At 41.7% G+C, this 22871-nt stretch overlaps 1 protein-coding gene across 7 annotated transcripts in view; it reads right to left on the bottom strand.

The window, feature by feature from the left end:
• Positions 1-2530: 2530 nt before the first annotated feature.
• MICAL2 (microtubule associated monooxygenase, calponin and LIM domain containing 2) overlaps positions 2531-22871 on the bottom strand; it is a 213511-nt gene continuing 193170 nt past the window's right edge. For 3 of the 7 annotated variants that reach the window (XM_077321821.1, XM_077321822.1, XM_077321823.1), the window contains 5 exons: positions 15964-16056; positions 15105-15198; positions 9420-9519; positions 6726-6799; positions 2532-4246 (listed from right to left, as the gene is read on the bottom strand). In XM_077321821.1, coding sequence (XP_077177936.1) covers positions 4062-4246; positions 6726-6799; positions 9420-9519; positions 15105-15198; positions 15964-16056 — 546 coding nt within the window. In that variant the 3' untranslated portion in view covers positions 2532-4061. Of the gene's footprint in view, positions 4247-6725; positions 6800-9419; positions 9520-15104; positions 15199-15963; positions 16057-22871 lie in introns of all 7 variants that reach the window. The other 4 variants (XM_077321825.1, XM_077321824.1, XM_077321819.1 and 1 more) reach the window with 3 other exon arrangements.

Raw genomic sequence — 22871 nt, 5'->3', positions numbered from 1 at the left:
AACACAGGAAGCTCCCTCAGGGCCCTCAGCTCTTCCAGGAACTAATTCTACTAGGTTGGGGCCAGGACTGAAAAGGCCCTGGCACTAATTGAGTGAACTTCCTGGGAATCGGGTACCACCCACAAAGTTAGTGTGTGCAAAGCATAAAACTCTGCAGGGGGCCTAGGGCGGCAGGCAGTCCTTCAGATATGTGGGTCTCAGACTGCTAAGGGCCTTAAAGGTCAGAACCAAAGCCTTGAACCTGCTCTGGGCTGCAACTGGCAACCAATGCAGCTGCCTCAGCACAGGCTGTATATGGACCCTCCAAGATGTTCCTGTGAGGACCCTAGCAGCTGCATTCTGTACCAGCTTAAATTTCTGGGTCAGAGGCAAGGGCAGGCCAGTGTAGAGTGAGTTACAGAAGTCAATTCTGGAGGTGACTGTCGTATGGATCACCATGGCCAAGAGCTCTGAAGGCAGGTAAGGGTGCTAGTAGCCTTGCCTGGCAAAGATGGTCAAATGCCAGGTAGGCTACCCTTGTGACCTGCACCTCTATGGAAAGCGAGGCATCCAGGATAACCCCAAATTTCTGGCCAGGTGTGTGATGGTAGGTTGTGTTCCGGCTAGGATGGATAGATGTGCTTCCTGATCTGCCCTCTTCCTCCCTAGCCATAGAACCTCCATTTTGGAGGTGTGGAGTTTCAGGTGACTGCTCAAGCCACCCAGCTACAGCTTCCAAACATCTGGCAAATGGTTCGGGGGGGGAGTCCATGTGGCCATCCATGAGGAAATAGAGCTGGGTGTCATCTGCATATGGATGACAGCCCAGCCCAAAACTCCAGACCAGCTGAGCCAGAGGGTACATAAAGATTTTAAAGAGTGTAGGGAAGAGCACCGCCCCCTGTGAGTCAAAAGGGGTGCGACAACTCATCCCCCACTGCCACCCTGTGTCTGGTTCTGCAGGAAGTAGAGCACCATTGAAGGGCTGTCCCACGTGTCACCGTCCCAGCAAGATGGTGGACTGACAACTCCTGGTCAACCATATCGAATGCAGCGGACAGATCTAACATCACAAGGATGGCCGAACCGCCCCGATCCAACTTGCATTGGAGATCATCCATCAGGGCATCCAAAACCATCTCTACCCTATGGCCAGATTGGCACATGGATAACACCCAACACCCACAATGAAACATAGTCATGTGTGTGTGTGTTCACATATGAAAATGGCTATATATGCACACTGGATGAAATATCTTACATCCAATAATATTTTAAGTATTTATTACAATTATATTCCTTCTAAAATAATTGATATTGAAAACAGAGCACAAGGCCAGATCCATGCAATATTAACCATTGAAACATTGCTGTTTGAATAGCCCCCTACTCTGCAATTGTGTAGTAAAATCCAAATGTAAAGAAAAAAATAGTTCCCTTTAGGAGATGTATTGTATAATGTTATAAAGTTACTATTAACTCAGAGGCTCAGTATACATTATATGCCACCTTGTTCAATTAAGATCTGACTTTAAAAAAAATGAAAAGTCTGGAACAAGGTATTTTGGAGGAGAGAAGATTCAATAATACTTTCCCCGGTCCACTGCTTCCAACTGCCCCCAGAAATCGCATTTCTTAGGGTTCCAAATACTCCCGTAAGGGAGAGGGGCCTGGAATCTTAGCAACAGCAAGTGGAAACTGATTAAGCACTCCAACATTTCTCAGCTCCAAAGGCCACCCACATCCCTTTGGAAGCTGCTTCTTGAGTCTTTGCTATACACATTTGTTTGTGACATGTAAAGCCCATTAAATACTTTCAAATAACATTTGGCTTTTAATTCTAGATGGTCTGACATTCATACAGAAAGTCAAATTTGTACATGGAGCTTCATGCGTGCAAGGATTTCTTTGTACTTCTCCCAGAACAAATACTCCTCCCCCCCCCCCCCCGGCCAAACACTGAGAGCAGAGGAACTGCCATACACACAGAGCTTTGATGAGCATTGGACAGCAGGTTTGGAGCCACAGTATTTACTGTACCAATTAATCTAACCTTTATATGTCCATGGACTGAAGTAAGATTCTGTAACCACCTAAAACGTAACACAATGCAATTTGAACAGTCTACATTTAAGAAAATGAAACACAAAATAATCCTTAGCAGGAAACATTTACAGCCCCAGATCCCTTTCTGATGGGTTATGCTGACTACTTCAACATCCCCCCACACACACACACACACGTAGTAGGAAGGAAGAAAGAGGAACTACCTTTTTACCTTTGAGTAGTTATTGATCAGTACTTTGAGTGATAAAGGCACACCATGGAGGAAATAGGACCAAACTCTAGTTTACCAAACCTTCAAGCATTTTCATAGTGTTATTTTTTTCTCCAAAATAATATAAATAATTTTTCATGCTGTGTGACTAAAAATACAGAGACAAAAATGCATCTGTAAGTACAAATAAAATACTCATGTACTGAACACCTCATTCTGTTGTGTAATTTGTAATATAATTGCATTTTATTTGCGAAATAATTTTTCTGTAAACAATTATAGATCTTAAATTAACGACAAACAAAAAGTATATGAAAATAAACATGTATGCTTATAAGTTACATTTCTATGTAAACAACACACAATAATACATACAAAAACACTGTGGAATTGATCTAAGACATTTCCCCTGTACCCTTTTCAGAAGCACCGTGGCAGCAGAATAAACAGGAGCCTACAAACATTGGCTCTTAAGTAGTCATATTATTAGTTTTAGCTGCATTTTACAAAGGTTCTTCATGTATTATTTGTAAGCTAGTCCTGTTTTTCCTCCTGATCCTTTTAGTAGGGCATTTGGGTGTTTTAAAAGTAGCAACAGCACTATTCACAATATTAAGTAATTGTTAGCGCTCCCAATTAAACAGAAATAATTCCTCTTGTTTTGAGTCCCTACCTTGAAATTTAATCCAAGGGTTAAAAATCACCTACAGTAATTACTGGCATATCAAAGACTATACATAGTTCATTGCTAAATACTGTTTAAGGATTAGTTCATGTATCATTGAGCTGCAGTCCTGCTAACAGACTAGCACAAATTCCCCATGTTTTCAATGTGATGTTTGTGTATGTTAACTGAGCTCAGGAGAGCAGGCCTCATAGAGATGCCTAAATTATTACTCTAGAATACATTTGTGTATTTTTCTTTTAACAGTAGCATAAACATGGTTTGGTTATGTTTCTAGCAAATAAAAAAGCAGCCAATTACTGTGCTGTCATTATATGCCACAGTTCTGGCTTACACACAACTGGTATGTTATATGAGAGTCTCCTAAAATATACCACATTAGTATATAGTTTTCTCAGCATATTTTGCTATGTCTGGTTACAGCTGCAGAAGGTTCACTTGATCCCTTTTGTTAAGTATAATCCCTTTAATATTGCATTACAGTACCACAGGTAGCTAATATTTACCACTGTATTACATTTCCAGTTAATATGTATAGTGCCCAAAACCTTGTAAATACACCTGGTAAATTATTTCCATTTAATACTGTACTAACACATCTTCTGCAGTTTATTTACAAATGGATACAAAATCCAGTCACAAAACCCTGTTTCTCCAGTAGGAGAAGTAGTGCGGAAAGTAATCCCACTGCTGAACTGTAGATGCTGATTATGAAAATCTGAATACATAGACTTGTGACCATATTTAAAAATAATATACATATATTCACACATGATACATTCACAAAATACAGAAATATGGACAGAAAATTCTATGGTATCAAGAAAAGCTAAAACATGTAGTTCTTTTGAGAATTCTCAGAATTAACATTCCCAAAGTAGGAAGCAATGAACATTCCCAGTGTAATTTCAGTTGTATATCAGGTAGGCACAAAGAGAAGTAACTCGTTCTTTTTTATTACATATATATAACTTACATGTGACCCACTCTTAATGTGAATATCAGTCTTTCCTTGTGCAATTTATAGTACAGAATTCCTTTCTGTACAATAAGATTCTAACAATCTTCTATTAGTAGTATTCACAATGTTGAAAGAGCAAGGATTTGTCTAGGATTACTTCACGTCTGGATGAATTGGTATCCTCTTGACAATACGGATTTTTCTAAGTGCTGATCTTCAACTTCTTCCTCTGTCCTCTGCTCTTCTAAGGATGAGATAAACTTATCTCTTTCTTCAACCACTTTCATCATCTCATCAAAAGTTTCATATTCATCACTCAGGTCCTTTTCAATATCTAAACTGTCTGTTAAATATTTAAAAGAGATAATGATAAAAGTTAGTTTCCTCATTTCAGAAAGTGATGGTCATATACGGAGTACAAGAAGTCAATTAAAAAAAAGTGAGTGGTCAGAGACATCACACTCCCACCACACTCTTACTATGATTTTCTTTCTGTAGTCCCTGCCCCCAAGCACTTGTCTCCCTGGTGAATCACTTATTATACTGAGCTTGGGGAAAGTTCCAGGCAAGAAAGACTGCAGAGAGGTAAGCCAGTTTCCATGCTCCGTCCCATGGCTGCGATGTGTGCCTCAATAGCAGGAATCTATATGAATATTACTATCATTAAGAAAAGATTTGGGTATGTTCATTTATATTTTTTTCAGTTCTTAATAGATAAAACAGTACAAGCAAGTCCCAAAAGCTCCATCTTCTGGCTATTCAGAAGAAATTAACACTGGTAGTTTTGGATTTCGAAGTTGGGACTATTCTCTACTTTAAGATTGTGGCTATAATCCATGGGTGAATGCACCACCCAATCCTCCAATGGAATTCTGTATTTTTTATTCCTTTTCAGCAGCTCTGTCTTCCAGTTCAAATTCCTGCTTCTAAATTAACACAAATATATAAAAGATAGTGACTCAGTACAATAGCTGCACATGAACTATTATTTTTGTCTTTGTATGTTTTCTTTATTGTGAGTATGATCTTACTTGGATTATTTTTCAATTCTGGGTTTCCCTTGATGTTAACAAATAACATATTTCTGCTAGGAACTTTTGTTTTCCACCTAACTGGGTCCCTTCCCCAGCCAAGTCATGAATTGGCATGACTGCGTTTTTTCTTCTTTCTTGGCATCCTCAAAGAGGAGGGAGATAAGAATGAAACATAAATATGGTAAGTGAAACATTTTCTCCCTTGCTGTTCTTCCCACTACTCAGACAACTGAAACCAGGCAATAACGTTCTACGATAACAATCAGAACTGAACATTTCTATTGTTAACAAACATTGGAAATTACTGTGGTAGGATTATTTATCTATTTAAAACATTTGCTAGCCACCTCTTCCTCATGGAGTTCAAGAAGACTTATACCATAAATAAAACATATAAAATATATTAAAAACTTAAAAGTCAAACTTTTAAATTACATAGTGAACTTATTGAGTTAGCGAGATCCAGTGTCATGTAGTGACTAAGTATGGCAGCCTCTTATCTGGAGAGCCAGGTTTGATTCCCCACTCCTCCCCTTGCTGGGTGACCTTGGGCCAGTCACAGTTCTCTCAGAGCTTTCTCAGCCTCACCTACCACATAGTGTGTCTGTTGTGGGAAAAGGAAAGAAAGGTGATTGGAAGCCACTTTGAGACTCCTTCGAATAGTGAAAAGTGGGGTATAAAAACCAACTCTTCTTCAAGCGCAGTCCTAAATAATAACTAAATCAATAAGAGAATATCAGTCGGGACAAAATTATATAGATGAGCATTTCTGGGTTTTTTGATCAGTCTGCTTTTCAGCAGCTTTTACACTAAGCTTTCAAAAACTGTTTTGTGAATCAAAAGGAATATTAAAGACAGGAACAGGAGTCTGTATTTATTTATTATATATACCACCCTCCCTTTCGGCTCAGGGTAATTTACATTATAACTCCCATATTCGGTACAATACAATGAACATTCAATATAAAACTTATTTAAAAGTGAACTTGTATCAAACTGTGCAATATAATAACAGTACTGAATAACAACAGTTTGGTCTGTCTGCACTGTGGTCCAGTTTTCTGTTAGTGCAGATTATGGGGCTTCTGGTTGGTGCAGAAATGTTTTAGCTTTGGCATGGCCCTGATGTCCTCTAGGAACTCATTCTACTAGGTGGGAACCAAGACTGACAAAGCTAGGTATTCTGGGGCCAGGTAGAGTGCAAGTAGCTTGGCGAGTAGGTGGAAGAATGCCAACTGGACTACTTTTGCAACCTGTTCCTCCATGGAGAGGGAGGAGTCAAATATCATGGCCAGGTTCCTGGCCGAGCATGCAAAATTTGCACCCTGTCCAGGTTGAACAGTCACACTTTCTCACTTGGCCCTTTCCTACTGAACCACAGGATGCTTTAGGATGCTTTGGGCTGATCCTGCGTTGAGCAGGGGGTTGGACTAGATGGCCTGTATGGCCCCTTCCAACTCTATGATTCTGTGATTCTGTGACCTAGCACCACAGTACCCTATCATTGTGCTCTGCAAAGTTCAAAGCTTTCCTCCATCCTAAGGAAACTTCCTCCAAATTTGCTCCTGCAATAAAAGCCATATCACTTGGAGGAAGGATTCATACTTTGCTGAGTAGAATGGTAGACCAATATTGGTTTCTCAGAGAGCTCCAGTGGGTGCGGGATTGCGAATGGGCATAATTCTGGATGTTCTAATAGTTCCTTGTGTCTCTTAAATGCAAGTGACCTGATTCACAAGTATATCTGCATCACTATCTACAACTCAATTAATTCACTAATTAGCTTACCATTAGCAGCTATTTTTTCTCTCAATTTCTGCTCCAGTCGGCTTTGATGATCCTCTAATTCAAGCTCTTTGGCTCTGGACATAAGAATAATAAAGGCTATGACAATCAACTAATCCTCAATAACTCTATTAAAACTATAGTAGTGGTGAGCTTAGACAACTTAGACCCTTGCTCTTTTCCAGACTTTTTAATGAGTAGCCAACTAGGGCCACATGGGATCCATTTGTCTGTTTATCTTTAAACCATTCGAGGAGCGGTATACATATTTGGCTAAGGGCTAAGTGGGCAGATAGTGGGCAGGGCCGGTCCGGGTGAGGGACTTCCGATTGGGCCTTCACCAGGACAGGCCAGAGTTCTAGCCAGTCGAAAGATGCAAAGCCAGTCAGGAGGCCCAATCATTGGGCCAAAGTTCTGACAGGGCCCGCCCTCCCAGGGGCAATCTGGAGATATCACTGCCAGTCTGCTCCTGGCCACTGCAGGGAAAGGAGGTCTGTATGGCTGCCAAGGGGGATGAGAACAGAGGCTTGGACAGGTTGCGCCAGCCCGTTTCGCCCCAAGGCTGTCCTAACTGTCATTTCCACCTGTAACTTTGCCTTAGAACACTGACAGAGCTGGCAGGAGGCTGCAGAGTGCTCTCCCTCCCCCTCCCTTCAGGCCTGCTGCAAAGGAACCTTTAACAGCCCCTGACTGAGAGGAGGGAGGCGTTTCTGAGAGAAACACAGGGGAGTCTGAGGGCATGGGTGAGGAGCTTTCTCTTCCTGCCAAACAGTTGGCTGACAGGGAGGACACAGAGAAGCCCCTTCTCACTTAAAATACTGCTGTGGCCGGCCATACTGCTGGAGGGAAGAAACAGCCAAGCAACTCTCTGTAGAATTGAGACCTACCACACAGGGTTATTGTGCAGGTGAAACTGGAAGCTATTGCAGAGGTTCTTTTGCCTCCTGTTTCATCTGCACAACAACCCTGTAAAGTAGGCTTCAGCAACCTGTGTGGGAGGCCTTAAATGTTTCTTCTCCTCAACCATGGCCAAAGTCCATTGGAGCCCTTTCTGCCTGGGCAGCTGATCTTTATACTCTGCAGATGAGCTGTAATTCCAGGAGCTCTCCAGGCCCCACCTGGAGCTTGGCTACCCCTGGGCTGGAAATATTCCTGGAGGTTTGGAGGAGGGCCTTAAAATCGTACAATGCCTCAGAGTCTGGCCTCATTTGTCTCCACGCCACCACAACCTCCCATGCAACACACACATTCAACCCCATGCCCTTACAGACTGGACAACTCCTCCCCTTCCTCTTCCCACTGCCAAGCTCTAGCGCCTGTTGTATTCCTGGATACAACAGGTTTGCCTCTAGTATAATATAATAAAGAGACCAATATTTGATTTCTTGAGGGACTTGAGAAAAGGGAATGGTATGCATAAAGAACTATAACTCCCAGTATACAGGTCTTTGTATTGTCTGCTGTGTGTTTTACTGAATTTTAACATTTTAAATGTTCTTTTGGATTGTTCAAATGTTTTAATTTTTTTAAAAAATATGAGCCACCTTGGGGACGCTAATTGGGTGGGAAAGCAGCATAATACTGTTTTAAATCCGTCAATCTAATAACTTCCAGAGGAACACTTTTATTGTTTATTACTAGCTTCAAAGCCCGTTCCTAAGAACTGGCCTTGAAAGGGACCCCTCCCCTGGCCCTCAGCTAGGCAGCTAAAGGTGGCTTTGGGCCACAGCTCCCAGCTGGATCAAGTGGGGCGGGAGGGAGCTGGCCAGCTTGTTAGCAGGCCCAGGACAGAGCTCCTTAGCAGGCAGTCAGCAGGCTGGGAGGCCCTCATTACCAGGCCCTGCTTAGGAGGTCCTTGTTAGCAGGCCAAGAAGCCCTCACTAGCAGTCCCAGGCAGTCCCAGGCTAGCAGTCCAAGAGGCCCTTGTCAGCAGGCCCTCCACCACAACCCTTCGCCCAGAGCCGTCTTCCTTTACCTGCTGCTGGCTCCAGGCAATGAGGCGTGTCTGAGAGCAAAGAGGCTAGAGTCCATGGACGGAGGGCGGGAGCTGCAGGGGCAGGGCCAATCAAGGTGCAGCCAGCTTTTCTGGCTGCACCCTGATTGGCCCTATTGCAACTTGGACAGCTGGAAACGTTCCACCCCCTCAAAATATGTAGAGTCAGTTCTCTAAAGACCTTGCACTAAAGCTGAAGTAGGCATGTCGACAGCACAGTACTTCCACCTTTGATATATTTGTACATATCCTTGTTTACTCATTTTGAAACAAATTCCAATTGGTGTGTTTGGATATACATGTAGGAGAGTTCTGTTTATTATAAGATGCTCTTCTAGCACTTTTACTTCATGTAGATTAAGTTCCTAAAGATTTATTAGGATTCATCATAAGAGAATATATATGAATTGCAGTACCTATAAAAACCTCAGCTCACTGAAAATGTATGTTCAAAACAGATTACCACTTTGGGGGGCATTTATTGTAAAACACTTTCCAGCAACAAAAGGCAATAAGATAAGAAAAGCAGCTCTGGCACTCCCTGTGCTAACGGAGATATGCTATGCAAGGCATAATGCAGCAATTTAGTTCAATAACAACATCTGCATGCATCAGGAAGAGAATCTTCCACATGGATTAGAAATGTATTCTGCCTATCTCTACAATTTTCCATCACTAATAGCAGACTGTGCGTTCTTACTCACCTGATCAAGAGTTCAAATTCACAGCGCATTAATTTATTCTTCTCTGATACCAGCTCAAACCATTCATGCAACAGCTGAGTTTCATCTTGTGTGCCTGAATCTGTTTAAGGTATCAAAAATAAATTTACACGATTAGGTTTTCAGTATAATGCTGCCATATCTACAAAGTTATATCATAGGGAAAACTAAGCGTTAGGGGTTTTTAGTAAGCAACAAACTCTGAAATTAAAGTAGTTGGATTGTAGTGATCACACATGCACACACAAGTTAAGGTTTGTGTTTCAAACCTAGCCAATTTTAGTTACTCTTGATTTTGAAAAGGATATAGCATTGGACTAATAATGTCTATTCTAATGTTAGGGATCCCCAGGCTCTCTTCTTGGCCAGCACCTGAAAACTAGAGATGGTTATGATCAGATCTGGGAAATTGCATAAACATCCACTTTCCTGACTTAAACCTAAAACGACAGCAAACGACTGTTTACAGTGAGTTCTTGTGGCTTCTTAGTGTTCATATGGATCTCAGAGTATAACAGAGGCAGTTAATCTATCTGCTGCTTCAGGCAACAAGTACATATTTCCTGTTGTCTGTCAACCAGGCCCTTTTTTTCCATGGCAGGAAAATTAGCACTTCCACAATCTTTGTCCTTGGATCACTTTGTCATCTCATTATTAGCATGTGGGTCAAGTTTTGCCTTCTTTATCGGTCCAATGATGAGTAACCTTACAGCATTAGATACTTAGTGCTATGGCCTATACCAGGAAGCCCATACCCTTAAATAAACAAACAAGGTCCCATCTGTTTCAGCATCTTGCTTCCAAAAATGGCCCAGCCAAATGCCTCCAGGAAGCCCCAAAACAGGAAATGAAGGCAACAGTTCATCCCCAACTCTGGTCGTCCTCAGTAGCTAGTACTCAGAGGTCTATTGCCTCTAACTTTGGAGAGAAGATGCAGATAGCCTGTTACTTTACCCAGTTAAACACATAGTGGTAGCAAATTGCCCATTGGGTGCAACTGTTATTTTATGCCAGAACACAGAAGAAACATATTGTGTGGGGAACTATTATACTCTCTTTGGAACTTCTAGTTGCTCTGTCAGAAACCTACAAACTGAGAAATGCTACAAGGGATCAGCTAGGAATACTTAATGCTGAAGTGGGCAATAGGTATGGACCTAATCAGTGTACCAAAACAGACCAGTGGGGCCTGATCTGAGCTGCTGAGAGTGTACAAGAAATAAATAGTTGGACAGGAGTTTAATACAAAATAAAATCCTCCTAAACAAAAGATTCCCGGACTGGACATCACCAGACAGTCAACACAGAAATCAGATTGACTATATGCTCTGCAGCCAAAGATGGAGAAGTTCTATACAGTCAGTAAAAACAAGACCAGGAGCTGATTGTGGTTCAGATCATCAACTTCTTGTTGCAAAATTTACGCTTAAATAGAAGAAAGTAGGGAAAAGCACTAGGCCACTCAGGTATGAACTAAATCATATCCCCGACAAATATACAGTAGAGGTGACAAATAGATTTAAGGAATTAGATCTGATAGACAGAGTGCCTGAAGAACTATGGATGGAGGTTCACAACATTGTACAAGAGGTAGCAACTAAAACTATCCCAAAGAAAAAGAAATGCAAGAAATCAAAATGGCTGCCTGAGGAAGCTTTACAAATAACTAAGGAGAGAAGGGAAGTGAAAGGCAAGGGAGAAAGAGAAAGATACACCCAATTGAATGAAGAATTCCAGAGAAAAGCTAGAAGAGATAAGAATGCCTTCTTAAATGAACAGTGCAAACAAATAGAAAAAAACAATAGAATGGGGAGGAACAGAGATCTTTTCAAGAAAATTGGAGATGAAGAGAACATTTCATGCAAAGATGAGTATGATAAGGGACCAAAATGGTAGGGACCTCACAGAAGCAGAAGAGATTTTAAAAGGTGGCAAAATTATACAGAAGAACTATACAAGAACGAGCTTAACATCCCTGATAACCACAATGGGGTAGTTACTGACCTAGAGCCAGACATCCTGGAATGTGAAGTCAAATGGGTCTTAGGAAGTCTGAGCAACAATAAAGCTAGTGGTGGTGACAGCATTCCAGTTGAACTATTCAAAAGCTTAAAAGACGATGCAGTAAAAGTGCTACACTCAATATGCCAGCAAATTTGGAAAACTCAACAATGGCCACAGGATTGGAAAAGGTCAGTTTACATTCCAATCCCAAAGAAGGACAATGCCAAAGAATGTTCAAACTACCGCAGCATTGCACTCATTTCTCATGCTGGCAAAGTTATGCTTAAAATCCTACAAGCTAGGCTCCAGCAATATGTGGACCGAGAACTTCCAGAAGTACAGGCAGGATTTTGAAGAGGCAGAGGAACTAGAGATCAAATTGCCAACATATGCTGGATCATGGAGAAAGCTAGGGAGTTCCAGAAGAACATCTACTTCAGCTTCATTGACTATGCTAAAGCCTTTGATGTGGAGCACAACAAATGGTGGCAAGTTCTTAAAGAAATGGGAATACCAGAGCATCTTATTTGTCTCTTGAGAAATTTATATGCAGATCAAGAAGCAACAGTGAGAACTGAACATGGAATCACTGATTGGTTCAAAATTGAGAAAGGAGTTCGGCAAGGCTGTATACTGTCGCCTTGCCTATTTAACTTGTATGCGGAGCACATCATGAGAAAGGCGGGATTAGAAGAGTCACAAATTGGGATCAAGATTGCAGGAATATCAACAACCTCAGATATGTAGATGATACCACTCTAATGGCAGAAAGTGAAGAGGAACTAAAGAGCCTGTTGATGCGGGTGAAGGAGGAGAGTGCAAAAGTTGGCTTGAAACTCAACATCAAGAAAACAAATATCATGGCATCTGGCCCTCTCAATTCCTGGCAAATAGATGGGGAAGAAATGGAGATAGTGACAGATTTTATTTTCCTGGGCTCCAAGATCACTGCAGATGGGGACTGCAGCAAAGAAATTAAAAGACGCTTGCTCCTGGGGAGGAAAGCTATGGCAAATCTAGACAGCATCCTAAAAAGCAGAGACAACACCCTGCCAACAAAAGTGTGACTAGTCAAGGCTAAGGTCTTCCCAGTAGCAATGTATGGCTGCGAAAGTTGGACCATAAGGAAGGCAGAGCGTCAAACATTAAGGCTTGAACTCTGGTGCTGGAGAAGACTCTTGCGAGTCCCTTGGACTGCAAGGCGAACAAATCGGTCAGTCCTAGAGGAGATCAGAGGAGATCTGCTCTTTAGAAGGCTAGATCCTGAAGATGAAACTCAAATTCTTTGACCACCTCATGAGAAGGAAGGACTCCCTGGAGAAGAGCCTAATGCTGGGAGCGATTGAGGGCAAAAGAAGAAGGGGACGACAGAGAATGAGGTGGCTAGATGGAGTCACTGAAGCAGTAGGTGCAAACTTAAATGGACTTTGGGGAATGGTAGAGGACAGGAAGGCCTGGAGGAACAGTGTCCATGGGGTTGCGATGGGTCGGACACGGCTTCGCACCTAACAACAACAACAAACAAAAGATTAAACACCTAGCCACAAATCACATACAACCTGGTCTGTTCTGTAATAACAGTAACCATTATTCACAGAAATTATTTCAGATTCTTCTAATGTGTAAATTGTTGTTGTTCCACTTGTGAGATCATCAAAACCTCATTGGCTCATCAGCCTTTGTAGCACTTTGTTTCACCCCCATGCGTGTTCTCTTCTTATTCATTAGCTACTGGACTGAATAGCTTCCACTAACAAAAGACCTTTTTATTCTGCAGTCACACAATTATTAGAGCGGAGCTGCATTAATGTCACTGAAGACTAGTGCTTGCAGGCCTGCCTCTAAATTCGGTTATTCACAACCTCTGCAGCTCAATATTATTGCTTAACTGTGAGGTTTTTCTAATTACCTTAATAATACCTATTAAATCACTTGAACTCCATAAGCACAACCCTACTTAAATACAGCTTAACCTAATGAGAAATTGTCATTCATTAAGTTAAAAAAGCACATTATTTTGTGAACAGGATGAATGCATGGAATGGTATCAGCTGGAATTATACATTAACAACATGAATGCTGTTATAAGCAAACCCCCAAATTAATAATTTTCATGAGTGGTTTACAGAGCTGGAAAAATATTTTGCATGTGATTCTTATGGTGGAGGAGAAATCACAGTTCCTTTCTGAACACCTACATTTAATTTGCCATAAATCAGTCAAAAGACAGGAAAAATAGAACTTTAATAAGAGAAAATGCATTACTAAGGATACTATTGAGTAAAGCAGCTTCTGTCCTTCAAGATGAAATAGGCAGGTCATAGAATCATAGAATAATAGAGTTGGAAGGGATCTCATGGATCATCTAGTCCAGTGGTCCCCAACCTTTTTAACGCCGGGGACCACTCAACGCCTTTTACTGAGGCCTGGTGGGGGGGTAGTTTACTCCTCTACTCTCAACCACTGCCCTAGCGCTATCTGATTGCTATGGTAATGTTTAAACATCCCTTCAAAATAAGATACAGACACGCCACAACAATGAAGTGTGTTGTAAAGGGCTGGGGGGGGGATGAAGTAAAGGGCCGGGGGGGGGAGAAGGCTTCCTTCGGGGCCCACCTCCGACTAGTCGAAGGACTACATGTGGTCCGTGGCCAACAGGTTGGGGATCGCTAATCTAGTCCAACCCCCTGCACTATGCAGGACACTTACATCCCTATCGCTCATCCGCTGTAACCTGCCACCCCTTTAAGCCTTCCCAGAATCAGCCTCTCCGTCAGATGGCTATCCAGCCTCTGTTAAAAAATTTCCAAAGATGGAGAACCCACCACCTCCCGAGGAAGCCTGTTCCATTGAGAAACCGCTCTAACTGTCAGGAACGTCTTCCGGATGATTAGATGGAATTTTTTTTGAATTAATTTCATCCCATTCATTCTGGTCTGTCCCTCTGGGGCAAGAGAGAGCAATTCTGCTCCATCCTCCATAAGGCACCCTTTTAAATACTTGAAGGTAAATGGATAATAATTTGGTAGGGTATACTTGATTTTTGTACCAGATATTCTATGGTCATATTGGACCCCAAGAATTTCAGCTCTACTCATGCAACTGATCTTTCTCAGCTCTTGCATTCTGCTATAGCCTCCTGTGTTTTCTAGGAAACTTCACATGGCTATCAGGCAACACCAAATAATTGTATGGATATTGTATGGAGTAGTGCAGCTCAAGGAAGAAATCCATGGATATCATGGATCCTGCTCACACAGAAATGTCTTCTTGAATGAAGGAATGAGAGACTGAATCCAGGCCCATTATTTTTTAAATTCTCCTTGATTTTATGTTGCTTAATTAATTAATTAATTAATTAATTTAGATTTCTATACCGCCCATTTCTTCGCAGCTCTGGGCGGTTTATTAAGGCCAATTTAGACATGACACATAAACCTAAGTTACAACTCAGGAGCTTGTTCACATCAGTATCACAGCTTCCAGAAGAATAATTCCTTCTACTCTATTGCCCATCATACTTCACACATTATTATAATAAATTTAGTTCTGAAGAACTTCTTCAACTAAATAAAGAATTTTCCTAATTTCTTGTATCCTCAGGAACACAAAATTCATCATTTGAAGGAACTATAATTAATGTCCTATCTCCTTTTTTCTTACCTGATTCTCCTCTCAGTTCTCTTTCTAGCTGAATGCCAAACACTTCCAGGGCTCGTTGCATCTCCTCTACTTCCTCTAGTTGCCGCTGGATTCCCTGACAAATAAATTGAGACACTTTACATTCTACCTTGAAAAATGGAGTACCTATGAAGATATGAAGCTGTTCATACTGAATCAGACTGTTTGTCCATGTAAGTACTGTCTATTTTGACTGGCAGCAGCTTTCCATGGTTACAGGATTTTCCTTGAGACTTGCTAGAAGAAGAAGAAGAAGAAGAAGAAGAGCTGGTTCTTATATGCCACTTTTCTCTACCCAAAGGAGTCTCAAAGTGGCTTACAGTTGCCTTCCCTTTCCTCTCCCCACAACAGACACCCTGTGAGGTAGGTGAGGCTGAGAGAGCCGTGATATTACTGCTCGGTCAGAACAGTTTCATCAGTGCTGTGGCGAGCCCATGGTCACCCAGCTGGTTGTATGTGGGAGAGCGTGGAATCAAACCCAGCTTGTCAGATTAGAAGCTGGCGCTCCTAACCACTACACCAAGCTGGCTGCAATAAGACCATGATCACCTGGTCTTTCATGATGAAATGTGGATTTGAATGTGGGGGTCCCACATCTTGGTCCAACCAGTACACCACAGTAGCTCTCATGGCTGTTTTTTATTCCATGGAAATATAGAGTTTCCAGAAATAAAAAAAAACTGTCATCTGAAAATGAGTGACAGTGACAGAAAATTAAAGTATGATTTTATAAAGGCATATGAAAAACAATTGACACCGAGCACCTATACCATCTATTCACTTTGTCCAGATACCTTTTGACAAAGCTGGCTGTTTCATTAGAAAAAAATGACTCAAGTACCTGTGCTTTATGGAGTCTTTTAAGTTGTTCTTGTTTAAACAGATGCTTTGTTTTCTTTTCCAACTTTCTATTTCTTTTCAGTGGTTTTTTTGCCTGGAACAACAAAGACAAAACACAAAAGCTAATCAATACTTTGTACTTAGCCAAAGATATTCATAGACTTTTCTTGTAATGTGAATGTTAAGTAGTTTTATGACTGAGTTGCTAAGGCACATTCTAAGCCATTTGCCCTCATCAATACGGACCTTGTGACGCATTAGCACTTTGTCAATTAAAGCAATGGCAACGGTCAATCAATGAAGATGAAATTGTACATCTATAAATCCAAAGCAAATTATCTTGATGACTAAAAAGAACACATTAGGGAGCGTAAGATTGTCACTCATGTCTTGACCTACTTATTGAATCTGCCAAAATGCTAAACCTTCTATCCCTTGTGGCTGAATAGAAATATTGTATTTTGATGAGAAATGCAGCTAGAGTTGGAATTTTTCATTTTGAACTAGAGTTATCGACAATATCGCACTATGCATGGAATACTTCTTTCAGAAGGAGATTCAGACAGGCCAGGTGCACAGTAGAGACAGAGTTAGTTAAAGGGAAAACAGGAACTAGAACAAGAATATTTGAATACACATTTCACAGTGTTTTGAAATTACTATAATTGTGAAGAAAATTAAAACAAACCTGATGAAGCATGGAGATAATAATAATTTTAAGAAATAGGTGCCACTGCAAAATGGCTGTTAATAACTGCATTTATCTGAGGATGTGAATAATTTATCATTTAAATATGCTTGAGTTTTTATTGGTAGGAAGGTGAGTTTGAATTTTTGCCACTTTCATCTCCTGTACATATTTTTTTAATGTTTAGTTAAATGAAACTGGGGAAGGAGGTAAAGTATGTCATTTTTTAAATAGGACCCAGAAAACTTTCAGGTACTAATGTAATTGCCTGACCTTCCTAATTTTTTATGGAATCAAAATAAATTGTGTCAGTTGCCCTTAGTTACCCCTATCATAGTCCCCCCTTGCAGCTGAATGCAATAGAAGTACATAAGTTGGAATAACTAATGTTACTGAGAGAAGGGGGGAAGAATGATCTGTCAAATGCTAGAAAAATATGTCTCTCTAGTTCAAAATGGAGGAATGTAAATCTTCAATTTTCCACTACTCTTCCTTCACCTCTTACAGCTCTTCTCATATTCTATTTTGCTTCTTGTTAGTATAAGGCCCTCATTCTTCTACTGGCAGTGGAGCTGTTGTTGTGGTAAAGTATCAAGGAGACAAATAACCCTAGTGAAGCCAATCACAGTCATGTGCTCAGGCATCCATTACTTCTTTATACCTGCAGAAAGATCTAACATAGCAACCCACTTGCTGCTGCCATAATCCCTCTATCAGCTTTAGCAAACCTTGCTGGAGATGTGGGACAGAGACAAATGTTCAAGAGAAAAAGAGCAGAGAAAGACAAAGAAGGAATGTAAATAGTGACAATATAGTAAGGAAGAAAGGCAGGGGATGTGAAGAGATGAAGAAAGAAAATGGAGAAGGGAGCTTGAAAAAGGATAAAAAAGTAGTGTGGATGGTGCCAGATAGGAGTATTAGGAAACATCAGTTAGGTGCCATGGCACCTATATATACACCAATGGGGATCACAGATGTTGAAGATAAAATTACTGATGATGGACAGTGAGGTATGCAGAAAAATTGGGAAACTGGCAGATTAACCTCTCAAAATAAATAGTAATATGTGAGCACTAGCCTCAAAGCCCATTCATAAAAATGGGCTTTGAGAGCCCCCCCCCCCCCGCCACGACGAGGCTGGACCCTGGCTACACCCTGATTAGCCCTGGAGAGGCCGGACCGTTTGTCCCCCAAGGCTGTTTCACAATTATATAGAGGCACCAAATGGATAAGATTATACAGACTGATGTTATCTTGGGTTGGTCTACCAAAATGGTGCCTGATATTACATGAGCCTCTCTAGGAGGTAAAAGGACTGGTGGAAGGGGATAGGAATGGAGAGAAGACACGACTGCAAAGAGGAAGGGAGCCTTTGAATTTCCAATCAACCCTGATCAGCTGGCTAACAGACTTCAGGGGATTGGTTGTGATATTCCATGTGCAACAGTACTGCAGTGGCCTTCTGTGCAGAAAAACAAAATTATTTAGGATGGTAAAAGCAATGAATGACTATGAAGAGTTCCAAGAGGATCTCCATAATTAGGATGTGTGAGCAATATGGCAAATTAAATTCAATACAGATTTAAAAAGATGATACATGCCGCAAGAAGAAACTCAACTTCAGTTAATTGCTCATGGCTCTCACCTTGCTGAGAGGGAAAGGGGCTGAAGCTCAATGAAACTGTCAAGAGTGCCACAGCAGTGAAAAGGGCAAACTCTGTGCTGAGGATTATTTGGAAGGGATTGAAAATAAAACAGCCAATATAATAATGCCTCTGTGTAGATCTATTGTGCAGCCTCATTTGGAATAGAATAATAATAATCATGAGGAGAAGGAGTTGGTTCTTTATGCCGCTTTTCTCTACCCCAAGGAGTCTGAAAGTGGCTTATAGTCACCTTCCCTTTCCTCTCCCCACAACAGACACCCTGTGAGGTGGGTGAGGCTGAGAGAGCCCTGGTAGTCAGAACAGTTTTATCAGTGCCGTGGCAAGCCCAAGGTCACCCAGCTGACTGCATGTGGGGGAGCGCAGAATCGAACCTGGCATGCCAGATTAGAAGTCCGCACTCCTAACCACTACACCAAGCTGTCGATCATGTATACACCACATGTAGATCTGGTCATTGTTAGGGATAGGCATGAACTGGCCATGAACTAAAGTGCATGACAAATTTTGGCTGGTTCATGCACAAACTTCCTGTGAACTTTCAAGTGGCTCTCAGTGGTTCATGAATGTATTCACTTCCAGAATCATGGCTCACAAACCAGGCACACATGAACCAAAAATGAACTGCATTTTCCTGGTTCAGGCCCATCTCTAGTCATTGTAGCTCAGAAGACACAGTGCAGAGTTGGAAAGAGTACAAAAGAGGGCAGCCAAGCTGATTGGGGGGAGGCTATAAGGAAAAGCCAAAGAGTCTCAGACTTTCCATTTAGAAAACTGATGAATAAGGGAGACATGAAAGAGATTTATAAAATTATGCCTGGGTATTAAAAAAAATGGACAGAGAAACTTTTTTTTCCTTTCCCAAAATACAACAAATCAAGGACATGCAATGAAATTGATGGGCAGTAAGTTCAGGATAGACAAAAGGAAATCCTTCCTTTCCTGACTAAAATGTAGCATTTGCTGCCAGAGGAAGTAGTGACAGCCACAGGCATAGGAAGTTTTAAAAGCAATTTAGAATATCCAGCATAACTGGATAGTGAGCCACATTGTGCTGAAAATTTGTAATATATACCAGAATGTTTGAACTGGCAGTGACTAAACAGGAAAGAGATTGTGACTTCATGACTGAAAATTGATTTTGTGTATGGCAGCAATGAAAAATGCAGGTTCTATGGTCAGGGTTATTGTAGGGTTGGAAATAAAACACCCAGTATTGTAATGCCTTTGCATAGCTCCAGAATAAGAAAAGCCCTGCTGGATCAGACTAGTGGTCCCTCTAGTCCAGCACCCAGTCTCACAGTGGCTAACTAGTTACTCTGGAGGGACAACACAACATTCAGGCCAAGACCATTCCTGATGTTGCCTCCTGCCAATGGCATTCAGATGTTTACTGACTAGGAATTTAGATGTTCCCTTTAGTCATCATGGCTAGGATAGGTCTATCAGTGGCTACTAGTTATGAGCTGAGATCCTTTATTCTTCATATGGCTTCCTGTACCAAACAATGAATGTGTAGGCCAGGGAGAGCATGGGAGTCTTGATAAATTACCATCCATCTATCTTACCAGCTGTCTCCCTGCTGAGGCTGGCTCAGGCAGTGGCACAGTGGGCCTTGCATTTCCTCAAACTAATAGTTATGGGGAACTTCAGTGTTCACATTTACACTGCCTTATCCAGTGCCTCCTTTGACTTTATGACTGCCGTGGCAGCATTAGGACTCTCTCAGTTGTACTGGCTCCCATGCACAGGGCAAGCCACATACTGGATCTGATCTGTTGTGCAGAAATTGATTTGGATTCAGCAGTTCTTTGTGAACTAGTGCCGTGGACTGATCATGACCTTGTGAAGGTCAGTTTGAGATTGGTCTCCTCCCTCTATAGGGGTGGCAAGCTGATTTATGCTTGCCTACAGAGACTCATGGATCCAGAATGCCCTGCAGGATTTGTCTGGCTCTGCAGTTCTCTTGATGAACTCACTGATGCCTTTAACCTGGACCTTCAGGAGGCCATTAACTTAATTGCCCCCAAGCCACCCCTTCATCCCCCTATTAGCTTGGCTCATTAGTATACGGATAAATTAAGGATGGTAAAAAGGGGGCTTGGGTAGCTACAGCTATGCTGTCAGGGAAGCCATTAGGAAGCAACAAGAGCACTGAATAGAGCCCACTTTAAGGTTTATGAAGTGGCAGTGAAGGCAGCAAAGCACTTACTTTTCTGCCTTCATTGTATCTGCTGCATCACATCCAGCTCAATTGTTCAGAGTTATTAGGCAACTCACCACCCCTTTGGTGATTCCAAAAGTAGACAAAAATTGGCTATTAGCTGTGACACATTTGTTACATTCTTTTCAGATAAAGTCTTGCTCTGCCAAGACTTGGCTGCCAGATTTGGAGTCTTGGGGCCCTGTGTGTGTAACTCAGGTCTTCCTCTCCCCCCTCCCCATTGAAACAGGAAAGTGTTCTGCACGTATTAGGGTAGTTCAGAAGGGGGGGGGGGAGCCAAGCCTCTTTCTTTCTTTTCTTGAAGGGGGGAGAGGAGCCAAGCTTGTCACATGACCAGGTGTGGCCTATCAGAGGTTCTGAGCTTGCTTTCCCAATCCGGATTTGAAAAATATTGAGCGTCTAAGATATCGCACAATAAAGGTAGAGTCAGTCCGGATCAATCCTTTTGCTGCAGAAGGAAAATTTATTGAGCGTCTAAGATATCAAAAATATTGAGCGTCTAAGATATCGCACAATAAAGGTAGAGTCAATCCGGATCAATCCTTTTGCTGCAGAAGGAAAATTTAAATCGCCCCAAATCCAAACTGAAATCGCATTCTGTGTAGAGGATTGTGTAGACTGAATCGACCTGGGATTGGAATAAAAGCTCCGTGCAGTTTACACCCTGGTTTCCAGCTGGGATTTGGGACTGAGACAACTTTGGTTGCTCTGGCTGACAATATCCAGTTACACCTTGATGCTGGCAGGATGGCACTACTGATCCTGTTGGATCTTTGTCTTCTGCCTTTGAAACAATAGATTATGTGGTCCCAGTCACCTGCATAACCTCCCTAGGTTTGAGGGGTACAGCCATGAGCTGGTCCTCCTTATCGTCTAAGGTCACTCCCAAATCATAGGTAGAGACTTGTTCACATGGTCTCTAACCTGTGGAGTTCCATGGGGTTCATTCTCTCCCCAGTGTTATTTAACATCTGTCTGCACTTTCTGACAGAGATTGTAAGGAGGTTTGGAGTGGGGTGCCATCAATATACAGATGACACCAAGCTCTATCTCTTATTTAAGTAGGTTGAGAATGCAGCTGCCAGAGTTTTGCCAGAAGTGTCTTGGTACATAACACCTATCTGTTGTCATTTCAAAGTGTACTAACCTTTAAAGCCCTAACACTGACCTGTGACCCTCACGCCTCTGAGACCACCTCTCACAGCATGATACTCCCATCTTCTCTGATCTTCAGCTCAGAATTTATTGAAGGTCCCTGGTCCCTGAACCCCACCTTGTGTCAACATAGACAACAGCCTTCTCAGTAGTGGCCCCCATCCTGTGGAACCAGCTGCCCAAAGAGATGCACCTGTTCTTTTCCAGGCAGCCTTGCATGACTGATCCACCAGGCAAGCTGGTATACTTCAGCTGTGTCTTCACCATGCACCAGCCTACCCAGCCTGATTTTAAAGGGGAAAGATTTTTAACCATTTTATATTTTAAAGGTTATATTTATTGTATTCCTTTATTTTATGAATTTTGCTCCCAATACTATAGTTGAAAATATATGAAAAATTGGTAGATAGATATTTGTTTGGATAGACCCAAAACAAAACTTGGCAAGGATAGGTCAGAAAAAATAGTATTTCACAAACAAATAATTTTATTTCCTTATTAGTTTTGTCAGTGGGAAACAGATGGCACTATCTGGGAACCGGACAGACATTAGTTACAGATAAAGGATTGAATGCAGCCTGCTGAGACAAATGTACTCATTACTGAACTCAAACATTTTAGACTTCCCCTTCATTTTTGTAACATCTGTGTGCAGAATACATTAAGTATACCATTTCCTCAAAAGCATTAAAATGAAATCAGTTAGAAAACTATCAATCAGGAAGTGCCATGTCTAGGTTTTGGGCTGCTGCTCTATGCATTGAAAGAGTTCTATAATCATCAGATTGCCTAAAACATGGCAGAATTGCTTTAACAACAATATTTGTGTCCCAATCCCAAAGACACTTACATGATATGCTGGTTTGTGACTGGAGGCAGATATGACCTAGGGCCATTTCGCACGGCTTCAAAGTAGCACAATGGTTGCTATTTGGAAACGCTACTAATTTGCCATAACCCACGACGTCGTAGACAATCTGCAACAATCCTGAAACCAATCAGCAAAAAGCGCTTCGTTGTGGCGCTTTCAGGGGAATCCAGAAAAGTGGATTCACCCTCCGGATAGCGATACACTCCTGCAACCAATCTGCAACAGTAGCGCTAAAGACCTGTGCGTTACCATTGTTGCTGGTTCTTCAAAGTCCCTCCCCCTGGCTCTCTCCTCCAAACTTCCGGCG

This window comes from Paroedura picta, chromosome 2 (assembly GCF_049243985.1).
Source record: "Paroedura picta isolate Pp20150507F chromosome 2, Ppicta_v3.0, whole genome shotgun sequence".
In the NCBI taxonomy this organism is placed as follows: domain Eukaryota; kingdom Metazoa; phylum Chordata; class Lepidosauria; order Squamata; family Gekkonidae; genus Paroedura; species Paroedura picta.
The sequence above is the reverse complement of the archived record's forward strand: the minus strand, read 5'-3'. Positions and strand labels throughout refer to the sequence as shown.